This window comes from Gadus morhua, unplaced genomic scaffold (genome assembly GCF_902167405.1).
Source record: "Gadus morhua unplaced genomic scaffold, gadMor3.0, whole genome shotgun sequence".
NCBI lineage: Eukaryota > Metazoa > Chordata > Actinopteri > Gadiformes > Gadidae > Gadus > Gadus morhua.
The window spans coordinates 336,453-355,045 of record NW_021964143.1 but is presented as its reverse complement, the minus strand read 5'-3'; the positions used below and the strand labels follow the sequence as shown (position 1 = coordinate 355,045).

Here is an 18,593-nt window from a genome sequence, read left to right as displayed (position 1 = left end):
CACTCACTCACCACACCTCTGTTCTCGCATATCTTAAATTCCATGGCAGAACTGGGACATGATGTGACCCTCAGACACACACACAAAGCACCAAACACTGCCCTGTGTATTGTATTAAGTCACTGACAGGCCCAGATTTGTTTTTAAGATACAGGGAGAATGAATACAGTTCCTTCTAATTTAATAATTATATAAACAAGGTTAATATAATTTGTATGTGATTGTGTATTTATAGTTATGATTGATATTTCCACGACAGTGTCCTATTCTCGAATAGATGTATATTGAGTGTGTGTGTGTGTGTGTGTGTGTGTGTGTGTGTGTGTGTGTGTGTGTGTGTGTGTGTGTGTGTGTGTGTGTGTGTGTGTGTGCCTGGCCCCGGTCCGGGAGGGCCAGTTAGATGTCATGATTTGATTAATGTGCAACTCCAGTGGGATTACAGCTATCTCTCTCTCTTTCCTCCCCCCCCTCTCTCTCACTCTCTCTCTCTCTCCTCCCCCCTCTCTCTCTCTCTCTCTCTCCAAGTTTGTAAGACATGGCTGTAACTAGTTTGCATAACAAAGAAGTCGATTGGCCTGGTCACAAAACCTGATTTACTAGCTCCAGTGGGAACTTGAATGCAAATGAACTTAACCTCTCTCAGTTAAGAGGGGAGGGATTTGTTTTTAAGATACAAGGAGAATGAATACAGTTCCTTCTAATTTAGGGTTAGGGTTAGGATTTATATCACTTTTATTCAAAACAAGACACATTTGTGTGTGGATCAGAAATGTGTGTGTGAAACTTACTTTTGCCTATGGATTTATTTTACAGTTATACCTGCCGATATCCATTTGTGTGTGGATTGAAATGTTTTTGTGAGAAGAGAGTAATTTATATAAAAATTACAAAATACATTTGTTAATCCTTCTCCGTGCATTCATTATTAATGAGACTGTTCTGACCCCATAAAAATGGACAAACAACGACCAGTTTCCAAATGTTTTTTTTAATGAAAAGTTTCAAACAACTAAAACAAAACATGAATAAATATATATAACAAAAACACGGAACATGAATAAATATATAGAACTAAAACACAACATGAATAAATATATGGAACTAAAACACAACATGAATAAATATATAGAACTAAAACAAAACATGAATAAATATAAATAACAAAAACACGGTGCAGTACCGCTGCAGTATCGGCACTGGGCTTTTCCCTCTTCGCTCGCCGGAGCCGGCGCTGTTCTCGGCGATGCATTGATAGTCGCTGCCGCGGTCGTATTGCGATGGTCCCTCCTGCCAATCTCTGAGTCAAAGTTCTACAAACAAAGAAAAAGAGGGGCATTTACAAACAAGAATGTGTTTGCATTGAATGTGTGTAACGGAAGCAAAATGCACCAAATTGACCAATTCCTTATCATGTGTTTTTGATACTCACGTATGTGGCCACGGCTAAACGGATGTCCGTCAGGCTTGGGGACCCGGGGAGGCCCATCTCCCCCCAAGCTTAGAGGAGGGACGACAACACCTATGAGGCCGATGTGCGTAAAACAAACATAATTAACAACTCTCAGAGTGACACAAGATATACTCATCCTAGTTCTGGAAACATTGGACCCGAAGCTTGTATGTGTTTTAATTATGTGTTTTAATTATGTTTGTATTATAATTGATAATGCCTCATTTGCATTCCTTCTTAAATGTTTTATATTGTTTTATAGATGCGTGTGCGTGTGTCTGTGTCTGTGTGTGTGTGTGTGTGTGTCTGTGTCTGTGTCTGTGTGTGTCTGTGTGTGTGTGTGCGTGTGTGGACATATACGTGTGCCTGTGTGCTTGTGTGCTATGCACATGTTTGGTGTGTGTGTGTGTATGCTATGCACTTGTTTGGTGTGTGTGTGTATGCTATGCACATTAGTGTTAGTGCTGGGAGCTCTGTGTGTGTCTGTGGGACCCTCAGTGACCTTTAACAGCAGGCAGGCTTCTGGGAGATAAGTGTGAGCCATTGGGCCTTGCTGTGACTTAATACAATACACAGGGCAGTGCTGGGAGCTCTGTGTGTGTCTGTGTGACCCTCAGTGACCTTTAACAGAGAGCAGGCTTATGAGGCCTACCTGGGGAGATGTCTGTGCCTCTGGGCCTGTCAGTGACTTAATACAACACACAGGGCAGTGCTGGGAGCTCTGTGTGTGTCTATGTGACCCTCAGTGACCTTTAATAGACAGCAGGCTTATGAGGCCTACTATGCTATGCACATGTTTGGTGCGTGTGTGAATGCTATGCACATGTTTGGTGTGTGTGTGTGTGTGTATGCTATGCACATGTACGTGTGTGTGGTCCTGACCTGAGGACAGCCGGATGTGCAGCACGTAGCTGATGATGTCCTGTGTGTTCTGCTCCGGCTCCTTCCAGGACACCTGGATGGCGCCGGGCGACAACGCCTGGGCCCGCACCTGTGTGGGGGCCCCGGGGAGCCCGTCGGCCCACAGCACGGTGAGGCGGGCGCTGGCCTGCGTGGAGCCGGCGCTGTTCTCGGTTCTGGACAAACAAGTAGTGTAGTTAACTTACAGTTAGTTGAATGCTTGTTTCTTATCTGTTGAAAGCGGTGTGCTGCCTGGTGGTTATTTAAGAGAGAGAGAGAGAGAGAGAGAGAGAGAGAGAGAGAGAGAGAGAGAGAGAGAGAGAGAGAGAGAGAGAGAGAGAGAGAGAGAGAGAGAGAGAGAGAGAGAGAGAGAGAGAGAGAGAGAGAGAGAGAGAGAGAGAGAGAGAGAGAGAGAGAGAGAGAGAGAGAGAGAGAGAGAGAGAGAGAGAGAGAGAGAGAGAGAGAGAGAGAGAGAGAGAGAGAGAGAGAGAGAGAGAGAGAGAGAGAGAGAGAGAGAGAGAGATACTTGCTCTATGCTTTTCCGGGTTAATGAAGCATGGCATACTCCCAGGATCCATGTTATCTGTCTTGTTGATACCTGTAGTTCAAAATAAGACTAGTATTGATAACTATAGGCCTATTGCACTTGCAAGTATACTGTCCAAGGTAATAGAAGGGATCCTTATGGATAGGCTTGCAGATTATGTTATCAACAGATATGGGAAACTGTTTGCTAAACTACTTGAGCGAGGGGTCCCCTCTTATATAATTAGGATACTGTAGTTCTGGTACACTCACCAAACTATGCAAGTTAGGTGGGGGATGAGTGTGTGTGTATTCATATGCGTAGATATATATGTGTATGTATATGTGTTTATATATGTAGTGTGCTGTCTATGTGGACCTTCCTGTGTCTTGAATAAAGTTATAATAATAATAATATGCTATGCACATGTGCGTGTGTGTGGTCCTGACCTGAGGACCGCCGGATGTGCAGCACGTAGCCGATGATGTCCTGTGTGTTGTGCTCCGGCTCCTTCCAGGACACCTGGATGGCGCCGGGCGACAACGCCTTGGCGTCGTTGTCCTGGCTGATGCCGTAGATGGTCAGCGTGCTGCGGGAGAGAGAGAAATCAATAAAAACCCTTTTTGTTGTTATATCTTTGGTCAAATGATTAAGCAGTATAAGCGGGCTAATGTATCTTCAAGGCTTTGAAAGGGATAATGTTCACTGCACATTACTCCTTGCAGAAATGTCTTGCAAATGTCTTTGTACCGGTCAATCCGGAGGTCCAGAGCTGCTCCTCCTCAGAGTCTGTCTCTTCAGGTGAGCAGACTCACCTGGCCGGACTTCTCTCTCCTCTGACAACACACTGTTGTTCTTCTTCTTGGCTTTCTTTGGGAAAGCCTATCTCTGAGTCAAAGTTCTACAAACAAAGAAAAAGAGGGGCATTTACAAACAAGAATGTGTTTGCATTGAATGTGTGTAACGGAAGCAAAATGCACCAAATTGACCAATTCCTTATCATGTGTTTTTGATACTCACGTATGTGGCCACGGCTAAACGGATGTCCGTCAAGCTTGGGGACCCGGGGAGGCCCATCTCCCCCCAAGCATAGAGGAGGGACGACAACACCTATGAGGCCGATGTGCGTAAAACAAACATAATTAACAACTCTCAGAGTGACACAAGATATACTCATCCTAGTTCTGGAAACATTGGACCCGAAGCTTGTATGTGTTTTAATTATGTGTTTTAATTATGTTTGTATTATAATTGATAATGCCTCATTTGCATTCCTTCTTAAATGTTTTATATTGTTTTATAGATGCGTGTGCGTGTGTCTGTGTGTGTGTGTGTGTGTGTGTGTGTCTGTGTCTGTGTGTGTCTGTGTGAATCTGTGTCTGTGTGTGTGTGTGTGTGTGCGTGTGTGGACATATACGTGTGCCTGTGTGCTTGTGTGCTATGCACATGTTTGGTGTGTGTGTGTGTATGCTATGCACTTGTTTGGTGTGTGTGTGTATGCTATGCACATTAGTGTTAGTGCTGGGAGCTCTGTGTGTGTCTGTGGGACCCTCAGTGACCTTTAACAGCAGGCAGGCTTCTGGGGCCTAAAGGGAGATAAGTGTGAGCCATTGGGCCTTGCTGTGACTTAATACAATACACAGGGCAGTGCTGGGAGCTCTGTGTGTGTCTGTGTGACCCTCAGTGACCTTTAACAGAGAGCAGGCTTATGAGGCCTACCTGGGGAGATGTCTGTGCCTCTGGGCCTGTCAGTGACTTAATACAACACACAAGGCAGCTGCTCCTCCTCAGAGTCTGTCTCTTCAGGTGAGCAGACTCACCTGGCCGGACTTCTCTCTCTTCTGACAACACACTGTTGTTCCTCTTCTAGGCGTTCTTTGGGGTAGCCTTCTCGCCACCTTATCCGAAGAAATCAGATGGTATTTACAATAGATGCATCTATTGCACACACACACACACACACACACACACGCACACACACACACACACACACACACACACACACACACACACACACACACACACACACACACACACACACACACACACGATAACCGGAGATTCAGGCTCACATTTACGTAATAATGCAATAATATTAAACGGAGATTCTCGGAGAGCACAAGTAATAACAGTCTAATCATAAACTGTAAAGAATTTAAGTCATGCATTGTTCACTTACATTTGACTCTTGATCAATTCGTAACGTATATAAGTTAGCAGCAGTAGCAGCGCCATTTTGCGAATGAAAACCATGTGGACTCAATCAATATATGTCTGAATATACGAAACTTCGTTTCGTTTGTTTTTATAGTAACAATATTTGGCCAAAACATTGTGGCTCGGGCTGATGAACATTCAATTGTAACGTAGTTTGAGAAGTAAAAGAAAGACAATGACAATCGTCATGTCGTACTGACCTCACGAGCATGGTCAACGAGCACGGTCAACCATAAAACTGTAGTGCCGGAGGAAAAGGAGGACGTAGGCAACTTAATTATAACTATTTATTACAATAAAGTAGAACAGAACAATCGGTCACTGCGCATGTTTCGTACTCTAGTGCAACACTCTAAAGCGTCCCCCTAGCCCCCGTGACTCCTAACCAGTTCCCTCCCACTCGATCCGTAAGAGGGGAGGGAACCCGTGACCCTCTGTGACCCTCAATAGAGAGCAGTGAATCTCTCTCTCTCTCTCTCTTTCTCTCTCTCTAATTTATGGATTTATATCACTTTTATTCAAAACAAGACACATTTGTGTGTGGATCAGAAATGTGTGTGTGAAACTTACTTTTGCCTATGGATTTATTTTACAGTTATACCTGCTGATATCCATTTGTGTGTGCATTGAAATGTATTGGTGAGAAGAGAGTAATTTATATAAAAATGACAAAATACATTTGTTAATCCTTCTCTGTGCATTCATTATTAATGAGACTGTTCTGACCCACAAAAAAAAAACACAAAAAACAGGGGCATTTTCGCTCATTTGGGAAGGGGTCAGCAATTGTGCTGACCTCTTCCCAAATAAGCGAAAATGCCCCTTCCCCCCACAGCCTTTGTGACTGACGGTATGACCTGTTTTCGTAGTAGAAGTACACATGTACTCTCTTGTATTAACTCATGGATTGAGCAGTATACACATCTTTCTAACATACCTGAGGAAATGTTTAAAACTAGCGTGCATGATCATTGGTCTCCACAAACAGCAAAACACATCCTCTCTGACTGGAGAACACAGTTTAACTTTTAATTATCAGTGCTAGAATATATACTTGTGTAACTTAAATTGAGGTTCTGTGGTGATTTAAATGCTTTTAAATTGTACAATTGTGATAAATGTGTTTTCTTCAACTAAAAGCAGATTTGATGGTGTATTTTCACCTCAAGTGTGTGTTTGAGTGGTAAAAACATGTTCAAAGAGACATGGTTTTGACCTCCAATAGCACTGGGGACATTAGGGCCTTGCTGTGACTTAATACAATACACAGGGCAGTACTTGGAGCTCTGTGTATGTATTTTTTGTGTATATATTTGAATTCACAAAAAACAGGGGCATTTTCGCTCATTTGGGAAGAGGTCAGCAATTGTGCTGACCTCTTCCCAAATAAGCGAAAATGCCCCTTCCCCCCACAGCCTTTGTGACTGACGGTATGACCTGTTTTCGTAGTAGAAGTACACATGTACTCTCTTGTATTAACTCATGGATTGAGCAGTATACACATCTTTCTAACATACCTGAGGAAATGTTTAAAACTAGCGTGCATGATCATTGGTCTCCACAAACAGCAAAACACATCTGGTCTGGCCTGGTCACAAAACCTGATTTACTAGCTCCAGTGGGAACTTGAATGCAAATGAACTTAACCTCTCTCAGTTAAGAGGGGAGGGATTTGTTTTTAAGATACAAGGAGAATGAATACAGTTCCTTCTAATTTAGGGTTAGGGTTAGGATTTATATCACTTTTATTCAAAACAAGACACATTTGTGTGTGGATCAGAAATGTGTGTGTGAAACTTACTTTTGCCTATGGATTTATTTTACAGTTATACCTGCCGATATCCATTTGTGTGTGGATTGAAATGTTTTTGTGAGAAGAGAGTAATTTATATAAAAATTACAAAATACATTTGTTAATCCTTCTCCGTGCATTCATTATTAATGAGACTGTTCTGACCCCATAAAAATGGACAAACAACGACCAGTTTCCAAATGTTTTTTTTATTGAAAAGTTTCAAACAACTAAAACAAAACATGAATAAATATATATAACAAAAACACGGAACATGAATAAATATATAGAACTAAAACACAACATGAATAAATATATAGAACTAAAACAAAACATGAATAAATATATATAACAAAAACACGGTGCAGTACCGCTGCAGTATCGGCACTGGGCTTTTCCCTCTTCGCTCGCCGGAGCCGGCGCTGTTCTCGGCGATGCACTGGTAGTCGCTGCCGCGGTCGTATTGCGATGGTCCCTCCTGCCAATCTCTGAGTCAAAGTTCTACAAACAAAGAAAAAGAGGGGCATTTACAAAAAAGAATGTGTTTGCATTGAATGTGTGTAACGGAAGCAAAATGCACCAAATTGACCAATTCCTTATCATGTGTTTTTGATACTCACGTATGTGGCCACGGCTAAACGGATGTCCGTCAAGCTTGGGGACCCGGGGAGGCCCATCTCCCCCCAAGCTTAGAGGAGGGACGACAACACCTATGAGGCCGATGTGCGTAAAACAAACATAATTAACAACTCTCAGAGTGACACAAGATATACTCATCCTAGTTCTGGAAACATTGGACCCGAAGCTTGTATGTGTTTTAATTATGTGTTTTAATTATGTTTGTATTATAATTGATAATGCCTCATTTGCATTCCTTCTTAAATGTTTTATATTGTTTTATAGATGCGTGTGCGTGTGTCTGTGTCTGTGTGTGTGTGTGTGTGTGTGTGTGTGTCTGTGTCTGTGTGAATCTGTGTCTGTGTGTGTGTGTGCGTGTGTGGACATATACGTGTGCCTGTGTGCTTGTGTGCTATGCACATGTTTGGTGTGTGTGTGTGTATGCTATGCACTTGTTTGGTGTGTGTGTGTATGCTATGCACATTAGTGTTAGTGCTGGGAGCTCTGTGTGTGTCTGTGGGACCCTCAGTGACCTTTAACAGCAGGCAGGCTTCTGGGGCCTAAAGGGAGATAAGTGTGAGCCATTGGGCCTTGCTGTGACTTAATACAATACACAGGGCAGTGCTGGGAGCTCTGTGTGTGTCTGTGTGACCCTCAGTGACCTTTAACAGAGAGCAGGCTTATGAGGCCTACCTGGAGAGATGTCTGTGCCTCTGGGCCTGTCAGTGACTTAATACAACACACAGGGCAGTGCTGGGAGCTCTGTGTGTGTCTATGTGACCCTCAGTGACCTTTAATAGACAGCAGGCTTATGAGGCCTACTATGCTATGCACATGTTTGGTGCGTGTGTGAATGCTATGCACATGTTTGGTGTGTGTGTGTGTGTGTATGCTATGCACATGTGCGTGTGTGTGGTCCTGACCTGAGGACAGCCGGATGTGCAGCACGTAGCTGATGATGTCCTGTGTGTTCTGCTCCGGCTCCTTCCAGGACACCTGGATGGCGCCGGGCGACAACGCCTGGGCCCGCACCTGTGTGGGGGCCCCGGGGAGCCCGTCGGCCCACAGCACGGTGAGGCGGGCGCTGGCCTGCGTGGAGCCGGCGCTGTTCTCGGTTCTGGACAAACAAGTAGTGTAGTTAACTTACAGTTAGTTGAATGCTTGTTTCTTATCTGTTGAAAGCTTTGTTGAATATCTACTAACCATCTACTAATAATGCAACTAATAGTTAACTGACAGTTAGTTGAATGCATGCCACGTGTACAAAACAACATCTACTAATAGTGCAACTTATAGTTAACAGACAGTTAGTTGAATCCTTGTTTCTTATCTGTTGAACAAGCTCTGTCAAATATCAACTAACCATCTACTAATAGTGCAACTTATAGTTAACTTACAGTTAGTTGAATACATGTTACTTATCTGTTGATATAGTTCAGTTGATTGGCCCAAGCCATTGGGCCTTGCTGTGACTTAATACAATACAATATAGTTCAGTTGATTGGCCCAAGCCATTGGGCCTTGCTGTGACTTAATACAATACACAGGGCAGTGTTGGGAGCTCTGTGTGTGTCTGTGTGACCCTCAGTGACCTTTAACAGAGAGCAGGCTTATGAGGCCTACCTGGGGAGGTGTCTGTGCCTCGGTCTTGTACTGGAGGCCGTGGAGAGTGGGGGCCCTCTGGGCGCCAGGCCAGCCCGGGCATGTGTGCCCTGGGCTGGGGAGAGGGGCGCGGTGTGCTGCCTGGTGGTTATTTGAGAGAGAGAGAGAGAGAGAGAGAGAGAGAGAGAGAGAGAGAGAGAGAGAGAGAGAGAGAGAGAGAGAGAGAGAGAGAGAGAGAGAGAGAGAGAGAGAGAGAGAGAGAGAGAGAGAGAGAGAGAGAGAGAGAGAGAGAGAGAGAGAGAGAGAGAGAGAGAGAGAGAGAGAGAGAGAGAGAGAGAGAGAGAGAGAGAGAGAGAGAGAGAGAGAGAGAGAGAGAGAGAGAGAGAGAGAGAGAGAGAGAGAGAGAGAGAGAGAGAGTTACTTGCTCTATGCTTTTCCGGGTTAATGAAGCATGGCATACTCCCAGGATCCATGTTATCTGTCTTGTTGATACCTGTAGTTCAAAATAAGACTAGTATTGATAACTATAGGCCTATTGCACTTGCAAGTATACTGTCCAAGGTAATAGAAGGGATCCTTATGGATAGGCTTGCAGATTATGTTATCAACAGATATGGGAAACTGTTTGCTAAACTACTTGAGCGAGGGGTCCCCTCTTATATAATTAGGATACTGTAGTTCTGGTACACTCACCAAACTATGCAAGTTAGGTGGGGGATGAGTGTGTGTGTGTGTGTATTCATATGCGTAGATATATATGTGTATGTATATGTGTTTATATATGTAGTGTGCTGTCTATGTGGACCTTCCTGTGTCTTGAATAAAGTTATAATAATAATAATATGCTATGCACATGTGCGTGTGTGTGGTCCTGACCTGAGGACCGCCGGATGTGCAGCACGTAGCCGATGATGTCCTGTGTGTTGTGCTCCGGCTCCTTCCAGGACACCTGGATGGCGCCGGGCGACAACGCCTTGGCGTCGTTGTCCTGGCTGATGCCGTAGATGGTCAGCGTGCTGCGGGAGAGAGAGAAATCAATAAAAACCCTTTTTGTTGTTATATCTTTGGTCAAATGATTAAGCAGTATAAGCGGGCTAATGTATCTTCAAGGCTTTGAAAGGGATAATGTTCACTGCACATTACTCCTTGCAGAAATGTCTTGCAAATGTCTTTGTACCGGTCAATCCGGAGGTCCAGAGCTGCTCCTCCTCAGAGTCTGTCTCTTCAGGTGAGCAGACTCACCTGGCCGGACTTCTCTCTCCTCTGACAACACACTGTTGTTCTTCTTCTTGGCTTTCTTTGGGAAAGCCTATCTCTGAGTCAAAGTTCTACAAACAAAGAAAAAGAGGGGCATTTACAAACAAGAATGTGTTTGCATTGAATGTGTGTAACGGAAGCAAAATGCACCAAATTGACCAATTCCTTATCATGTGTTTTTGATACTCACGTATGTGGCCACGGCTAAACGGATGTCCGTCAAGCTTGGGGACCCGGGGAGGCCCATCTCCCCCCAAGCATAGAGGAGGGACGACAACACCTATGAGGCCGATGTGCGTAAAACAAACATAATTAACAACTCTCAGAGTGACACAAGATATACTCATCCTAGTTCTGGAAACATTGGACCCGAAGCTTGTATGTGTTTTAATTATGTGTTTTAATTATGTTTGTATTATAATTGATAATGCCTCATTTGCATTCCTTCTTAAATGTTTTATATTGTTTTATAGATGCGTGTGCGTGTGTCTGTGTGTGTGTGTGTGTGTGTGTGTGTCTGTGTCTGTGTGTGTCTGTGTGAATCTGTGTCTGTGTGTGTGTGTGTGTGTGCGTGTGTGGACATATACGTGTGCCTGTGTGCTTGTGTGCTATGCACATGTTTGGTGTGTGTGTGTGTATGCTATGCACTTGTTTGGTGTGTGTGTGTATGCTATGCACATTAGTGTTAGTGCTGGGAGCTCTGTGTGTGTCTGTGGGACCCTCAGTGACCTTTAACAGCAGGCAGGCTTCTGGGGCCTAAAGGGAGATAAGTGTGAGCCATTGGGCCTTGCTGTGACTTAATACAATACACAGGGCAGTGCTGGGAGCTCTGTGTGTGTCTGTGTGACCCTCAGTGACCTTTAACAGAGAGCAGGCTTATGAGGCCTACCTGGGGAGATGTCTGTGCCTCTGGGCCTGTCAGTGACTTAATACAACACACAAGGCAGCTGCTCCTCCTCAGAGTCTGTCTCTTCAGGTGAGCAGACTCACCTGGCCGGACTTCTCTCTCTTCTGACAACACACTGTTGTTCCTCTTCTAGGCGTTCTTTGGGGTAGCCTTCTCGCCACCTTATCCGAAGAAATCAGATGGTATTTACAATAGATGCATCTATTGCACACACACACACACACACACACACACACACACACACACACACACACACACACACACACACACACACACACACACACACACACACACACACACACACACACACACACACGATAACCGGAGATTCAGGCTCACATTTACGTAATAATGCAATAATATTAAACGGAGATTCTCGGAGAGCACAAGTAATAACAGTCTAATCATAAACTGTAAAGAATTTAAGTCATGCATTGTTCACTTACATTTGACTCTTGATCAATTCGTAACGTATATAAGTTAGCAGCAGTAGCAGCGCCATTTTGCGAATGAAAACCATGTGGACTCAATCAATATATGTCTGAATATACGAAACTTCGTTTCGTTTGTTTTTATAGTAACAATATTTGGCCAAAACATTGTGGCTCGGGCTGATGAACATTCAATTGTAACGTAGTTTGAGAAGTAAAAGAAAGACAATGACAATCGTCATGTCGTACTGACCTCACGAGCATGGTCAACGAGCACGGTCAACCATAAAACTGTAGTGCCGGAGGAAAAGGAGGACGTAGGCAACTTAATTATAACTATTTATTACAATAAAGTAGAACAGAACAATCGGTCACTGCGCATGTTTCGTACTCTAGTGCAACACTCTAAAGCGTCCCCCTAGCCCCCGTGACTCCTAACCAGTTCCCTCCCACTCGATCCGTAAGAGGGGAGGGAACCCGTGACCCTCTGTGACCCTCAATAGAGAGCAGTGAATCTCTCTCTCTCTCTCTCTTTCTCTCTCTCTAATTTATGGATTTATATCACTTTTATTCAAAACAAGACACATTTGTGTGTGGATCAGAAATGTGTGTGTGAAACTTACTTTTGCCTATGGATTTATTTTACAGTTATACCTGCTGATATCCATTTGTGTGTGCATTGAAATGTATTGGTGAGAAGAGAGTAATTTATATAAAAATGACAAAATACATTTGTTAATCCTTCTCTGTGCATTCATTATTAATGAGACTGTTCTGACCCACAAAAAAAAAACACAAAAAACAGGGGCATTTTCGCTCATTTGGGAAGGGGTCAGCAATTGTGCTGACCTCTTCCCAAATAAGCGAAAATGCCCCTTCCCCCCACAGCCTTTGTGACTGACGGTATGACCTGTTTTCGTAGTAGAAGTACACATGTACTCTCTTGTATTAACTCATGGATTGAGCAGTATACACATCTTTCTAACATACCTGAGGAAATGTTTAAAACTAGCGTGCATGATCATTGGTCTCCACAAACAGCAAAACACATCCTCTCTGACTGGAGAACACAGTTTAACTTTTAATTATCAGTGCTAGAATATATACTTGTGTAACTTAAATTGAGGTTCTGTGGTGATTTAAATGCTTTTAAATTGTACAATTGTGATAAATGTGTTTTCTTCAACTAAAAGCAGATTTGATGGTGTATTTTCACCTCAAGTGTGTGTTTGAGTGGTAAAAACATGTTCAAAGAGACATGGTTTTGACCTCCAATAGCACTGGGGACATTAGGGCCTTGCTGTGACTTAATACAATACACAGGGCAGTACTTGGAGCTCTGTGTATGTATTTTTTGTGTATATATTTGAATTCACAAAAAACAGGGGCATTTTCGCTCATTTGGGAAGAGGTCAGCAATTGTGCTGACCTCTTCCCAAATAAGCGAAAATGCCCCTTCCCCCCACAGCCTTTGTGACTGACGGTATGACCTGTTTTCGTAGTAGAAGTACACATGTACTCTCTTGTATTAACTCATGGATTGAGCAGTATACACATCTTTCTAACATACCTGAGGAAATGTTTAAAACTAGCGTGCATGATCATTGGTCTCCACAAACAGCAAAACACATCTGGTCTGGCCTGGTCACAAAACCTGATTTACTAGCTCCAGTGGGAACTTGAATGCAAATGAACTTAACCTCTCTCAGTTAAGAGGGGAGGGATTTGTTTTTAAGATACAAGGAGAATGAATACAGTTCCTTCTAATTTAGGGTTAGGGTTAGGATTTATATCACTTTTATTCAAAACAAGACACATTTGTGTGTGGATCAGAAATGTGTGTGTGAAACTTACTTTTGCCTATGGATTTATTTTACAGTTATACCTGCCGATATCCATTTGTGTGTGGATTGAAATGTTTTTGTGAGAAGAGAGTAATTTATATAAAAATTACAAAATACATTTGTTAATCCTTCTCCGTGCATTCATTATTAATGAGACTGTTCTGACCCCATAAAAATGGACAAACAACGACCAGTTTCCAAATGTTTTTTTTATTGAAAAGTTTCAAACAACTAAAACAAAACATGAATAAATATATATAACAAAAACACGGAACATGAATAAATATATAGAACTAAAACACAACATGAATAAATATATAGAACTAAAACAAAACATGAATAAATATATATAACAAAAACACGGTGCAGTACCGCTGCAGTATCGGCACTGGGCTTTTCCCTCTTCGCTCGCCGGAGCCGGCGCTGTTCTCGGCGATGCACTGGTAGTCGCTGCCGCGGTCGTATTGCGATGGTCCCTCCTGCCAATCTCTGAGTCAAAGTTCTACAAACAAAGAAAAAGAGGGGCATTTACAAAAAAGAATGTGTTTGCATTGAATGTGTGTAACGGAAGCAAAATGCACCAAATTGACCAATTCCTTATCATGTGTTTTTGATACTCACGTATGTGGCCACGGCTAAACGGATGTCCGTCAAGCTTGGGGACCCGGGGAGGCCCATCTCCCCCCAAGCTTAGAGGAGGGACGACAACACCTATGAGGCCGATGTGCGTAAAACAAACATAATTAACAACTCTCAGAGTGACACAAGATATACTCATCCTAGTTCTGGAAACATTGGACCCGAAGCTTGTATGTGTTTTAATTATGTGTTTTAATTATGTTTGTATTATAATTGATAATGCCTCATTTGCATTCCTTCTTAAATGTTTTATATTGTTTTATAGATGCGTGTGCGTGTGTCTGTGTCTGTGTGTGTGTGTGTGTGTGTGTGTGTGTCTGTGTCTGTGTGAATCTGTGTCTGTGTGTGTGTGTGCGTGTGTGGACATATACGTGTGCCTGTGTGCTTGTGTGCTATGCACATGTTTGGTGTGTGTGTGTGTATGCTATGCACTTGTTTGGTGTGTGTGTGTATGCTATGCACATTAGTGTTAGTGCTGGGAGCTCTGTGTGTGTCTGTGGGACCCTCAGTGACCTTTAACAGCAGGCAGGCTTCTGGGGCCTAAAGGGAGATAAGTGTGAGCCATTGGGCCTTGCTGTGACTTAATACAATACACAGGGCAGTGCTGGGAGCTCTGTGTGTGTCTGTGTGACCCTCAGTGACCTTTAACAGAGAGCAGGCTTATGAGGCCTACCTGGAGAGATGTCTGTGCCTCTGGGCCTGTCAGTGACTTAATACAACACACAGGGCAGTGCTGGGAGCTCTGTGTGTGTCTATGTGACCCTCAGTGACCTTTAATAGACAGCAGGCTTATGAGGCCTACTATGCTATGCACATGTTTGGTGCGTGTGTGAATGCTATGCACATGTTTGGTGTGTGTGTGTGTGTATGCTATGCACATGTGCGTGTGTGTGGTCCTGACCTGAGGACAGCCGGATGTGCAGCACGTAGCTGATGATGTCCTGTGTGTTCTGCTCCGGCTCCTTCCAGGACACCTGGATGGCGCCGGGCGACAACGCCTGGGCCCGCACCTGTGTGGGGGCCCCGGGGAGCCCGTCGGCCCACAGCACGGTGAGGCGGGCGCTGGCCTGCGTGGAGCCGGCGCTGTTCTCGGTTCTGGACAAACAAGTAGTGTAGTTAACTTACAGTTAGTTGAATGCTTGTTTCTTATCTGTTGAAAGCTTTGTTGAATATCTACTAACCATCTACTAATAATGCAACTAATAGTTAACTGACAGTTAGTTGAATGCATGCCACGTGTACAAAACAACATCTACTAATAGTGCAACTTATAGTTAACAGACAGTTAGTTGAATCCTTGTTTCTTATCTGTTGAACAAGCTCTGTCAAATATCAACTAACCATCTACTAATAGTGCAACTTATAGTTAACTTACAGTTAGTTGAATACATGTTACTTATCTGTTGATATAGTTCAGTTGATTGGCCCAAGCCATTGGGCCTTGCTGTGACTTAATACAATACAATATAGTTCAGTTGATTGGCCCAAGCCATTGGGCCTTGCTGTGACTTAATACAATACACAGGGCAGTGTTGGGAGCTCTGTGTGTGTCTGTGTGACCCTCAGTGACCTTTAACAGAGAGCAGGCTTATGAGGCCTACCTGGGGAGGTGTCTGTGCCTCGGTCTTGTACTGGAGGCCGTGGAGAGTGGGGGCCCTCTGGGCGCCAGGCCAGCCCGGGCATGTGTGCCCTGGGCTGGGGAGAGGGGCGCGGTGTGCTGCCTGGTGGTTATTTGAGAGAGAGAGAGAGAGAGAGAGAGAGAGAGAGAGAGAGAGAGAGAGAGAGAGAGAGAGAGAGAGAGAGAGAGAGAGAGAGAGAGAGAGAGAGAGAGAGAGAGAGAGAGAGAGAGAGAGAGAGAGAGAGAGAGAGAGAGAGAGAGAGAGAGAGAGAGAGAGAGAGAGAGAGAGAGAGAGAGAGAGAGAGAGAGAGAGAGAGAGAGAGAGAGAGAGAGAGAGTTACTTGCTCTATGCTTTTCCGGGTTAATGAAGCATGGCATACTCCCAGGATCCATGTTATCTGTCTTGTTGATACCTGTAGTTCAAAATAAGACTAGTATTGATAACTATAGGCCTATTGCACTTGCAAGTATACTGTCCAAGGTAATAGAAGGGATCCTTATGGATAGGCTTGCAGATTATGTTATCAACAGATATGGGAAACTGTTTGCTAAACTACTTGAGCGAGGGGTCCCCTCTTATATAATTAGGATACTGTAGTTCTGGTACACTCACCAAACTATGCAAGTTAGGTGGGGGATGAGTGTGTGTGTGTGTGTATTCATATGCGTAGATATATATGTGTATGTATATGTGTTTATATATGTAGTGTGCTGTCTATGTGGACCTTCCTGTGTCTTGAATAAAGTTATAATAATAATAATATGCTATGCACATGTGCGTGTGTGTGGTCCTGACCTGAGGACCGCCGGATGTGCAGCACGTAGCCGATGATGTCCTGTGTGTTGTGCTCCGGCTCCTTCCAGGACACCTGGATGGCGCCGGGCGACAACGCCTTGGCGTCGTTGTCCTGGCTGATGCCGTAGATGGTCAGCGTGCTGCGGGAGAGAGAGAAATCAATAAAAACCCTTTTTGTTGTTATATCTTTGGTCAAATGATTAAGCAGTATAAGCGGGCTAATGTATCTTCAAGGCTTTGAAAGGGATAATGTTCACTGCACATTACTCCTTGCAGAAATGTCTTGCAAATGTCTTTGTACCGGTCAATCCGGAGGTCCAGAGCTGCTCCTCCTCAGAGTCTGTCTCTTCAGGTGAGCAGACTCACCTGGCCGGACTTCTCTCTCTTCTGACAACACACTGTTGTTCCTCTTCTAGGCTTTCTTTGGGGTAGCCTTCTCGCCACCTTATCCGAAGAAATCAGATGGTATTTACAATAGATGCATCTATTGCACACACACACACACACACACACACACACACACACACACACACACACACACACACACACACACACACACACACACACACACACACACACGATAACCGGAGATTCAGGCTCACATTTACGTAATAATGCAATAATATTAAACGGAGATTCTCGGAGAGCACAAGTAATAACAGTCTAATCATAAACTGTAAAGAATTTAAGTCTTGCATTGTTCACTTACATTTGACTCTTGATCAATTCGTAACGTATATAAGTAAGCAGCAGTAGCAGCGCCATTTTGCGAATGAAAACCATGTGGACTCAATCAATATATGTCTGAATATACGAAACTTCGTTTCGTTTGTTTTTATAGTAACAATATTTGGCCAAAACATTGTGGCTCGGGCTGATGAACATTCAATTGTAACGTAGTTTGAGAAGTAAAAGAAAGACAATGACAATCGTCATGTCGTACTGACCTCACGAGCATGGTCAACGAGCACGGTCAACCATAAAACTGTAGTGCCGGAGGAAAAGGAGGACGTAGGCAACTTAATTATAACTATTTATTACAATAAAGTAGAACAGAACAATCGGTCACTGCGCATGTTTCGTACTCTAGTGCAACACTCTAAAGCGTCCCCCTAGCCCCCGTGACTCCTAACCAGTTCCCTCCCACTCGATCCGTAAGAGGGGAGGGAACCCGTGACCCTCTGTGACCCTCAATAGAGAGCAGTGAATCTCTCTCTCTCTCTCTCTAATTTATGGATTTATATCACTTTTATTCAAAACAAGACACATTTGTGTGTGGATCAGAAATGTGTGTGTGAAACTTACTTTTGCCTATGGATTTATTTTACAGTTATACCTGCTGATATCCATTTGTGTGTGCATTGAAATGTATTGGTGAGAAGAGAGTAATTTATATAAAAATGACAAAATACATTTGTTAATCCTTCTCTGTGCATTCATTATTAATGAGACTGTTCTGACCCACAAAAAAACCCCACAAAAAACAGGGGCATTTTCGCTCATTTGGGAAGAGGTCAGCAATTGTGCTGACCTCTTCCCAAATAAGCGAAAATGCCCCTTCCCCCCACAGCCTTTGTGACTGACGGTATGACCTGTTTTCGTAGTAGAAGTACACATGTACTCTCTTGTATTAACTCATGGATTGAGCAGTATACACATCTTTCTAACATACCTGAGGAAATGTTTAAAACTAGCGTGCATGATCATTGGTCTCCACAAACAGCAAAACACATCCTCTCTGACTGGAGAACACAGTTTAACTTTTAATTATCAGTGCTAGAATATATACTTGTGTAACTTAAATTGAGGTTCTGTGGTGATTTAAATGCTTTTAAATTGTACAATTGTGATAAATGTGTTTTCTTCAACTAAAAGCAGATTTGATGGTGTATTTTCACCTCAAGTGTGTGTTTGAGTGGTAAAAACATGTTCAAAGAGACATGGTTTTGACCTCCAATAGCACTGGGGACATTAGGGCCTTGCTGTGACTTAATAC

General features: G+C 43.5%; 1 protein-coding gene and 2 long non-coding RNA genes across 28 annotated transcripts; 1 reads left to right on the top strand and 2 right to left on the bottom strand.

The window, feature by feature from the left end:
- Positions 1–1,141: 1,141 nt before the first annotated feature.
- Positions 1,142–5,478, bottom strand: LOC115539120 (uncharacterized). 4 transcript variants are annotated; one of them, XR_003975712.1, is made up of 8 exons: positions 5,294–5,478; positions 4,596–4,814; positions 3,897–3,986; positions 3,627–3,777; positions 3,326–3,465; positions 2,333–2,526; positions 1,430–1,519; positions 1,142–1,310 (listed from the first exon to the last, which is right to left on the bottom strand). It is a non-coding gene; the product is annotated as an uncharacterized LOC115539120 (long non-coding RNA). The 4 variants fall into 4 exon arrangements; XR_003975713.1 differs by having other exon boundaries at positions 4,697–4,774; positions 5,294–5,477; XR_003975710.1 differs by having other exon boundaries at positions 4,596–4,774; positions 5,294–5,476.
- A 1,600-nt stretch (positions 5,479–7,078) lies between these two features.
- Positions 7,079–17,694, bottom strand: LOC115539117 (immunoglobulin superfamily DCC subclass member 3). 23 transcript variants are annotated; one of them, XR_003975691.1, is made up of 11 exons: positions 17,545–17,694; positions 16,899–17,081; positions 16,598–16,737; positions 15,785–15,904; positions 15,085–15,278; positions 14,166–14,255; positions 10,283–10,433; positions 9,982–10,121; positions 8,427–8,620; positions 7,506–7,595; positions 7,355–7,386 (listed from the first exon to the last, which is right to left on the bottom strand). XR_003975691.1 is itself a non-coding variant. In XM_030350302.1 (7 exons), the coding sequence occupies exons 1-7, from the start codon at positions 17,553–17,555 to the stop codon at positions 10,426–10,428; spliced, it is 681 nt and encodes a 226-aa protein (XP_030206162.1). In that variant the 5' UTR covers positions 17,556–17,694; the 3' UTR covers positions 10,329–10,425. The 23 variants fall into 23 exon arrangements, 5 of the variants coding, with proteins under 5 accessions (XP_030206162.1, XP_030206163.1, XP_030206164.1 ...); XR_003975692.1 differs by having other exon boundaries at positions 15,785–15,900; XR_003975689.1 differs by lacking the exon at positions 15,785–15,904.
- On the top strand, positions 9,059–11,540 carry LOC115539121 (uncharacterized). The gene is made up of 2 exons (XR_003975714.1): positions 9,059–9,134; positions 11,260–11,540. It is a non-coding gene; the product is annotated as an uncharacterized LOC115539121 (long non-coding RNA).
- Positions 17,695–18,593: the final 899 nt, after the last annotated feature.

Coding starts and splice junctions, on each gene's coding strand:
- LOC115539117 (XM_030350302.1), bottom strand. Junction 16,738..16,963: donor AGAGAGAGAAGTCCGGCCAG/GTGAGTCTGCTC, acceptor TCTCTCCCGCAG/CACGCTGACCATCTACGGCA. Junction 15,905..16,597: donor GCACATCCGGCGGTCCTCAG/GTCAGGACCACA, acceptor AATAACCACCAG/GCAGCACACCGCGCCCCTCT.